This window comes from Anomaloglossus baeobatrachus, chromosome 9 (genome assembly GCF_048569485.1).
Source record: "Anomaloglossus baeobatrachus isolate aAnoBae1 chromosome 9, aAnoBae1.hap1, whole genome shotgun sequence".
Classification (NCBI taxonomy): domain Eukaryota; kingdom Metazoa; phylum Chordata; class Amphibia; order Anura; family Aromobatidae; genus Anomaloglossus; species Anomaloglossus baeobatrachus.
In genome coordinates, this window is record NC_134361.1 from 16,799,300 (window position 1) to 16,808,719 (window position 9,420).

The 9,420-nt window shown below is 56.1% G+C and overlaps 1 protein-coding gene across 1 annotated transcript; it reads left to right on the top strand.

The window, feature by feature from the left end:
- Positions 1-1,395: 1,395 nt before the first annotated feature.
- On the top strand, positions 1,396-9,176 carry SLC1A5 (solute carrier family 1 member 5). The gene is made up of 8 exons (XM_075323099.1): positions 1,396-2,118; positions 5,892-5,934; positions 6,040-6,129; positions 6,208-6,374; positions 6,447-6,680; positions 7,209-7,403; positions 7,486-7,620; positions 8,378-9,176. Exons 1-8 carry the CDS (start codon positions 1,463-1,465, stop codon positions 8,592-8,594), a joined length of 1,737 nt encoding a protein of 578 aa, XP_075179214.1. The 5' UTR covers positions 1,396-1,462; the 3' UTR covers positions 8,595-9,176.
- The last annotated feature ends 244 nt before the right edge of the window (positions 9,177-9,420 follow it).

Sequence of the window (9,420 nt, forward strand, 5' to 3'; positions counted from 1 at the left end):
GCTGCACTCACTATTCTGCTGGTGCAGTCACTGTGTATATACATTACATTACTGACCCTGAGTTACATCCTATATTATACTCCAGAGCTGCACTCACTATTCTGCTGGTGCCGTCACTGTGTACATACATTACTGATCCTGAGTTACATCCTATATTATACTCCAGAGCTGCACTCACTATTCTGCTGGTGCAGTCACTGTGTACATACATTACTGATCCTGAGTTACATCCTATGTTATACTCCAGAGCTGCACTCACTATTCTGCTGGTGCACTCACTGTGTACATACATTACATTACTGATCCTGAGTTACCTCCTGTATTATACCCCAGAGCTGCACTCACTATTCTGTTGGTGCAGTCACTCTGTATATACATTACATTACTGACCCTGAGTTACATCCTATATTATACTCCAGAGCTGCACTCACTATTCTGCTGGTGCAGTCACTGTGTACATACATTACTGATCCTGAGTTACCTCCTGTATTATACCCCAGAGCTGCACTCACTATTCTGCTGGTGCAGTCACTGTGTACATACATTACTGATCCTGAGTTACATCCTGTATTATACTCCAGAGCTGCACTCACTATACTGCTGGTGCAGTCACTGTGTATATACATTACATTACTGATCCTGAGTTACCGCCAGTATTATACTCCAGAGCTGCACTCACTATTCTGCTGGTGCAGTCACTGTGTACATATATTACATTACTGATCCTGAGTTACCTCCTGTATTATACTCCAGAGCTGCACTCACTATTCTGCTGATGCAGTCACTGTGTATATACATTACATTACTGATCCTGAGTTACCTCCTGTATTATACTCCAGAGCTGCACTCGCTATTCTGCTGGTGCAGTCACTGTACATACATTACTGATCCTGAGTTACCTCCTGTATTTATACTCCAGAGCTGCACTCACTATTCTGCTGGTGCAGTCACTGTGCACATATATTACATTACTGACCCTGTACTGATCCTGAGTTACCTCCTGTATTATACTCCAGAGCTGCACTCGCTATTCTGCTGGTGCAGTCACTGTGCACATATATTACATTACTGACCCTGTACTGATCCTGAGTTACCTCCTGTATTATACTCCAGAGCTGCACTCACTATTCTGCTGGTGCAGTCACTATGTATATACATTACATTACTGACCCTGTTGCTTTCCCATGTCGGGCCGGTGTTCTGCTACCTCCCCCCTCTCCCGTCGCTGCTGCCGTTTAACCCTTTAAATGCCGTTGTCAATCTCTGACAGTCATTAATGATAGGCATTGCAGTATATGGTACACGCGATCAGACAATTGTAGCTTCATGAAGTAAAAGAAGAAAATAATGTTTATATTTTCCTCATTAAACATAAACGCATTAATACAATAAACACGCGCGATTCCGTCTGCAAAGTCTGAACTATGGAAATGATGACGCGTATAAAGACTTTATAAAAGAAATGTTGACAGATGCCCCGCCCCCAGAACGAGGCCCCGCCCTGACCGTAAGACCCGCCCCCAGTATAAAAGTAGTCCGCGCTTTTGCCGCTTTCGGTCAGTGCAGAGCGGCGGCGAGCGGAGCGCCTCACGTGCGGAGCTCCGGAAATACAGACACGTGTCCCGGCATCATGAAGGAATGTAACGGAACCGAGCCGCCGGTGCCCCCCGGCCTGCACCGACCCCAGAAGGACTCCTCGTGCTGCGGCCGCACCCGCCGCTTCCTCAGCGGCAATGCCCTGGTGCTGCTGACCGTGGCCGGGGTGCTGGTCGGGGCGGCGCTGGGGATGGGGGTCCGGCAGCTGGAGCTGGACGCGGCGCAGGTCGCGCGCTTCTCCTTCCCCGGGGAGCTGCTGCTGCGGCTGCTGAAGATGATCATCCTGCCGCTGGTGGTCTGCAGCCTGGTGTCCGGAGCCGCCTCGCTGCAGCCCTCCGCCCTGGGCAAGCTCGGCGGCTGGGCGCTGCTCTTCTTCCTGGTCACCACGCTGCTCGCCTCCGGCCTGGGGGTCTGCCTGGCGCTGCTCATCCGGCCCGGGGACGGCGCCGAGGCCAAGCTCGGGAACGGGGACGACATCCCGGAGAAGAAGGAGGTGGTGGACTCCTTCCTGGACCTCGTCCGGTGAGTGCAAGGGGAGATAGGGGATGGGGGGGTATACAGGGGGGAGAGAGGAACTGGGGGTGTGGGGAGAGAGAGGAGCCGGGGGGTATGGGGGGAGAGCGAGAGGGGAAGCCGGGGGGTATGGGGGGAGAGACAGAGAGGAAGCCGGGGGGTATGGGGGGAGAGCGAGAGGGGAAGCCGGGGGGTATGGGGGGAGAGAGAGGAAGCCGGGGGGTATGGGGGGAGAGAGAGAGGAAGCCGGGGGGTATGGGGGGAGAGAGAGAGGAAGCCGGGGGGTATGGGGGGAGAGAGAGAGGAAGCCGGGGGGTATGGGGGGAGAGAGAGAGGAAGCCGGGGGGGTATGGGGGGAGAGAGAGAGGAAGCCGGGGGGTATGGGGGGAGAGAGAGAGGAAGCCGGGGGGTATGGGGGGAGAGAGAGAGAGGAAGCCGGGGGTATGGGGGGAGAGAGAGAGGAAGCCGGGGGGTATGGGGGGAGAGAGAGAGGGGAAGCCGGGGGGTATGGGGAGAGAGAGAGAGGAAGCCGGGGGGTATGAGGGGGAGAGAGGAGACCCGGGGGTATGAGGGGGGAGAGAGAGGAGACCCGGGGGGTATGAGGGGGGAGAGAGAGGAGACCCGGGGGGTATGAGGGGGAGAGAGAGGAGACCCGGGGGGTATGAGGGGGGAGAGAGAGGAGACCCGGGGGGTATGAGGGGGGAGAGAGAGGAGACCCGGGGGGTATGAGGGGAGAGAGAGAGGAGCCGGGGGGTATAGGGGGAAAGAGAGAGAGGAGCCGGGGGGTATAGGGGGGGAGAGAGAGGAAGCCGGGGGGTATGGGGGGAGAGAGAGAGGAAGCCGGGGGTATGGGGGGAGAGAGAGAGGAAGCCGGGGGGTATGGGGGGAGAGAGAGGAAGCCGGGGGGTATGGGGGGAGAGAGAGCGAGGAAGCCGGGGGGTATGGAGGGGGGAGAGAGAGGAAGCCGGGGGGTATGGGGGGAGAGAGAGAGAGGAAGCCGGGGAGTATGAGGGGAGAGAGGAGACCCGGGGGGTATGGGGGGAGAGAGAGAGGAGACCCGGGGGGTATGAGGGGAGAGAGAGAGGAGACCCGGGGGGTATGAGGGGAGAGAGAGAGGAGACCCGGGGGGTATGAGGGGAGAGAGAGAGGAGACCCGGGGGGTATGAGGGGAGAGAGAGAGGAGACCCGGGGGGTATGAGGGGAGAGAGAGAGGAGACCCGGGGGGTATGAGGGGAGAGAGAGAGGAGACCCGGGGGGTATGAGGGGGGAGAGAGAGGAGACCCGGGGGGTATGAGGGGAGAGAGAGAGGAGACCCGGGGGGTATGAGGGGGGAGAGAGAGGAGACCCGGGGGGTATGAGGGGGGAGAGAGAGGAGACCCGGGGGGTATGAGGGGGGAGAGAGAGGAGACCCGGGGGGTATGAGGGGGGAGAGAGAGGAGACCCGGGGGGGTATGAGGGGGGAGAGAGAGGAGTATGGGGAGGGGAGGGAAGCCAGGGGTATGGAGGTGTGAGAGGAGTCGGGGCATATGGATGGGGAAAGAGAAGAGCCGGGGCCACAGGAAGAATGCGGGGAGTGCAGCTGGGGGATATGGGGAGAGAGGAGCTGGGGGATATGGGGAGAGAGGAGCCAGGGGCCACAGTGCGCCGCTGATACCCATCATAGTGGATGTAGAGGATGGAGGTCACTGAATATCTTTGTATCTGGAATCATAGTTGTGGATTGTGGGGTGCAGATGTTATTGGGGTGTTGGGTGACTATAAGGCCAGCAGTGGTTCCAGGAGGAGTTTCTGAGGGGTAGGTGTTGCTGAGGGGCAGGTGCGGGGTGTGTGGCGTTCCCCTCCTCTGTATTGAGCTGATGCAATGCTGTCCCGGATTGTGTGATGACACGTGGTGAGGGGCGTGGCTCTGGTGACATCACTGCCCCTCCCCCGTGTGACGTCAGCAGCTGTGTCTCTCGTGCGTCACTGGAGTGTTTACACTGGGGGAGTCCGGGAAGTTCCTCCTCTGATGTCAGAGCCTCAGTGAGCGGAGTCCGTCCTCTGCCTCCTGATGTGACACATGTTGTCTGGGAAGGACGGAGACGAGTGGAGTGTAATGACTGCCGCCTCCTCGTCCTGACACCTATTGTGTGTAAATGGCTGGGGTTGTCAGATTTTAGTGCCCTAGCCTCCGTGTCTGACGGTCGCAGTCTGCCCTCGCTTCCGTGTCTGACGGTCGTCGTCTTCTTCTGCCCTCACTGCCATGTCTGACGGTCGTCACCTTCTACCCTCGCCTCCGTGTCTGACGGTCGTTGTCGCCTTCTTCTGTCCTCGCCTCCGTGTCTGACGGTCGCAGTCTGCCCTCGCCTCCGTGTCTGACGTCGCCTTCTTCTGCCCTCGCCTCCGTGTCTGACGTCGTCGTCGCCTTCTTCTGCCCTCACCTCCGTGTCTGACGGTCGTCGTCGCCTTCTTCTGCCCTCGCCTTCGCGTCTGACGTCGCCTTCTTCTGCCCTCGCCTCCGTGTCTGATGGTCGTCGTCTTCTTCTGCCCTCGCCTTCGTGTCTGACGTCGCCTTCTTCTGCCCTCGCCTCCGTGTCTGATGGTCGTCGTCTTCTTCTGCCCTCGCCTTCGTGTCTGACGTCGCCTTCTTCTGCCCTCGCCTCCGTGTCTGACGGTCGTCGTCGTCTTCTGCCCTCGCCTCCGTGTCTGATGTCGTAGTCGCCTTCTTCTGCCCTCGCCTCCGTGTCTGACGGTCGTCGTCTTCTGCCCTCGCCTCCGTGTCTGATGTCGTAGTCGCCTTCTTCTGCCCTCGCCTCCGTGTCTGATGTCGTCGTCGTCTTCTGCCCTCGCCTTCGTGTCTGACGTCGCCTTCTTCTGCCCTCGCCTCCGTGTCTGACGGTCGTCGTCGTCTTCTGCCCTCGCCTCCGTGTCTGATGTCGTAGTCGCCTTCTTCTGCCCTCGCCTCCGTGTCTGACGGTAGTCGTCGTCGTCTTCTGCCCTCGCCTTCGTGTCTGATGTCGTAGTCGCCTTCTTCTGCCCTCGCCTCCGTGTCTGACGGTCGTCGTCGTCTTCTGCCCTCGCCTCCGTGTCTGACGGTCGTCGTCGTCTTCTGCCCTCGCCTTCGTGTCTGACGGTCGTCGTCGTCTTCTGCCCTCGCCTCCGTGTCTGACGTCGTCGCCTTCTTCTGCCCTCGCCTCCATGTCTGACAGTCGTCGTCGCCTTCTTCTGCCCTCGCCTCCGTGTCTGACGTCGTCGCCTTCTTCTGTCCTCGCCTCCGTGTCTGACGGTCGCAGTCTGTCCTCGCCTCTGTGTCTGCGGTCGTCGTCGCCTTCTTCTGCCCTCGCCTTCGCGTCTGACGGTCGTCGTCGCCTTCTTCTGCCCTCGCCTTCGTGTCTGACGGTCGTCGTCGCCTTCTTCTGCCCTCGCCTCCGTGTCTGACGTCGCCTTCTTCTGCCCTCGCCTCCGTGTCTGACGTCGCCTTCTTCTGCCCTCGCCTCCGTGTCTGACGTCGCCTTCTTCTGCCCTCGTCTCCGTGTCTGACGTCGCCTTCTTCTGCCCTCGCTTCCGTGTCTGACGGTCGCCTTCTTCTGCCCTCGCTTCCGTGTCTGACGGTCGCCTTCTTCTGCCCTCGCTTCCGTGTCTGACGGTCGCCTTCTTCTGCCCTCGCTTCCGTGTCTGACGGTCGCCTTCTTCTGCCCTCGCTTCCGTGTCTGACGGTCGCCTTCTTCTGCCCTCGCCTCCGTGTCTGACGTCGCCTTCTTCTGTCCTCGCCTCGGTGTCTGATGTTTGTCTTCTTTCCACAGGAACATCTTCCCTTCTAACTTGGTGTCGGCCGCCTTCCAGTCGGTGAGTTTGGCTTTGTACCCCTGAGCGGTGGGTGGGCTGTATTGTGGCGGGTGGAGCACCTCTCCGGCGGTGGGCAGCGCGGTGACCTGTGCCTTTCTCTTGCAGTACTCCACCTCCTATAAATTAGAGTACCTCAATAGTTCCCGCGTCGATGTCAACGTGTCTGAGGTGGAGAACGTGACCACCACGCTACAGGTGAGAGGCCGCGGCCGCAGTCCTCAGTCCTCCATCGCGTTCCCCCGCTGCCCGCTTCTCACACCTTGTGTCCTCTAGGTGCCCTATGGTAAAGATGTGGAGGGCATGAACATCCTGGGCCTGGTGGTCTTCGCCATCGTCTTCGGGGTGGCCCTGCGCAAATTGGGTGAAGAGGGAGAGATTCTCATCAAGTTCTTCAACTCCTTTAACGAGGCCACGATGGTGCTGGTGACCTGGATCATGTGGTAGGTGCCGCAGACGTGGCCACCGCTCAGGCAGAGCCGCCTCCGCCCGCTAACGGTCTGTTCACTCCCCAGGTACGCACCGCTCGGTATCATGTTCCTGGTGGCCGGAAAGATTGTGGAGATGGAGGACGTGGTACAGCTCTTCACCAGCCTGGGAAAGTACATCTGCTGCTGCCTCGTGGGGCACGCCATACACGGCCTCATCGTCCTGCCACTCATATACTTCGCATTCACCCGCAAGAACCCGTACCGCTTCCTCTGGGGCATCATCAGTGCTCTCGCCACAGCATTTGGAACTTCTTCTAGGTGAGGTGGGAAAGGGGGATTGAGGTGTGTGTGTATACACAGCAGAACAGTGAGTGCAGCTCTGGAGTAGAATGTAGGATGTAATTAAGGATTAGTAATGTATGTACACAGTGACTGCACCAGCAGAATTGTGAGCGCAGCTCTGGAGTATAATACAGGAGGTAACTCAGAATCAGTAATGTATGTACACAGTGACTGCACCAGCAGAATTGTGAGTGCAGCTCTGGAGTATAATACAGGATATAACTGAGGATCAGTAATGTAATGTATGTACACAGTGACTGCACCAGCAGAATAGTGAGTGCAGCTCTGCAGTATAATGCAGGATATAACTGAGGATCAGTAATGTATATACACAGTGACTGCAGCAGCAGAATAGTGAGTGCAGCTCTGGAGTGTAGCATAGGATGTGATTGGATTTGTTTTGTACACCTGTAATAATGTATAGGGGGTGATGGACCTTTTGGTCGCCGGTTTCCCTGGCTTTGATCGGAGCTGTGCGGTTATTCTCGCTGTTCTTCCTTTTAGCTCGGCCACCCTCCCGCTGATGATGAAATGTGTGGAAGAAAAAAATGGCGTATCTAAACAGATCAGCAGATTTATCCTCCCGATCGGTGCCACGGTGAACATGGACGGCGCGGCGTTGTTCCAGTGTGTGGCGGCCGTGTTTATCGCGCAGCTTAATAACCACCCGCTGGACTTCGTCCAGATCATCACCATCCTGTGAGTGCGGTGCCGGGGCGGCTTCTCTCCTGAGCAGGGCGCAGAGATCAGCCTTTGACCTCTCCTCTTCCCTTTTCCTTAGGGTCACGGCCACAGCGTCCAGTGTGGGGGCTGCGGGGATCCCGGCAGGCGGGGTCCTGACACTCGCTATCATTCTCGAGGCCGTGGGGCTTCCCACTAATGACATCTCCCTCATCCTGGCGGTGGACTGGTTGGTGTAAGTATCGGCTGCTGTGATCTACGTTACTGGGATTATTCGACTCCGGCCACAAGCAGAAATGCAAAATTGTTCAGCACCATAAATAATTCCTTAAAGGGGGTGTCCACTACTTCTACTCATTCCCCTTGTTCACCCCCGTAAAAATAAATCCACCTATACTCCCCTTTGATGCGGCTGCTATTCCAGCGATGTCTAAAGCTGCAATCACAGGGTTCATGTGACATTGTTACGACATGTGAGCCCCGCAACCAATCAGCGTCTGTTTCCCCACCTTCAAATGTTTGAGCAGGATGTGACTGCAGCGCTGACTTCCTGCTCAAACAATGTGGGGGTCAAAATAAGACTCCAGACCCATTCAATGTCCAAAATGCAGACAGCAGAGATCTGTAAAGCCAGCACTGCTCAGTAATGCTCCCAGTCTCTCTCACTGGTCTGACTATCACAAGTTTTAGTATATGGCCAGTTCTGTTCTAAGTTCTCTAATAACCCAGGGGTGAAATCCATCAGATCAGCAGTTATACATATCAGTGGCAGGAGCTAATGATTTGGTGATGACAACACCCAGGCGCAGATGTGGATCAGACACCACCTGTCCCCTGCAGCACATTCACAAACTTCCTTCACTCATAAACCAGCAGCAGGAGGAGTTCAGCTCTGCAGCATAATGCAGGGATGGGTCAGAGGGTGCGCTCTGTGTTGTTCCACCACTCGCCTGTCATTATAATAACCTTGTTTTTGTTCCCCTCCCCCCCAGTGACCGTACTTGTACGATTCTGAATGTGGAAGGAGATGCGTTTGGTGCCGGCCTTCTCCAGGTTTATAGCGACCGGACGGCAAAGAGCGATGACGACGTGGCCTTAACCTCTGTACGAGTGGTGGCTGAAGATCAGCCGGAAGGCAACCCCCTGCTGAAGGAGGCGTGCGTGGTGGTGGACGGTTACAGTCCTTGTGAGAAGGAGTCCACCATGTGAGGCCGAGGATGGCCACGGATGGACTTGTTTAGGTCAAGGGCAACTTTATTTTTTTATATATTATTTTTTTTTACTTGGATTTTAACTTATGCTGCATCTTCGGGGCAATCGGGTGGATTGTCCTCCAATCAGGGCCCAGCGCTGCCTCCTTTACCTCCAATCACGGTGATGTAATTCTCTGCCGCCGGTCTCCTTCCTGTGTCCGCCATGCTGCACGGAGCCCTTTCCCAGGTTCCGCCCTATTTTATACGTTCGTCGGTGACTTGTGTGTTTGTAACTTTATTTTGGGAACGTTTGTGATGTTTTGGGTTTTTTTTCCCTCCTATTTTGGGACCAAATTGACTTTTTTTGTAGAATAATTTTCGCCGTGGCTGCAGTGTGGTACGGAGGTCGTGGCCTCCTCTCTGGATGTGATCAATTGGATCCATGTGGGTGATTACTGCCCCCTTGTGGTGCTGCTGATCAAGCACTGTACATGACGAGTAATATGGAGTCTGTTATGAGGTTCCCCAGGTCCAGACGGTACGTGTGAGAGGACGAGGGGAATGTAGTGCGCGATGAAGTAAAGACAAAAGCAAACAATGGTCGTTATTGTGTGGTTTCTTAGAAATGATGAAACCTGGATACAATGGCTCATTTCCATACGCTCTGGCCCCTGGAGCTTACAATCTAACCCTGCCCAGCCTGCCGTTACTGATGGCTTTGTCTGGGGGTGTAACGCCGCCCTCTGCTCCACAGTAAACTTTAATTTTATGGTGTTCAACTGTTAAAAATTGATGCGAAAGCATCAGTAAAATATCAAGTTTCTATTTTGACCTTGTGGCAG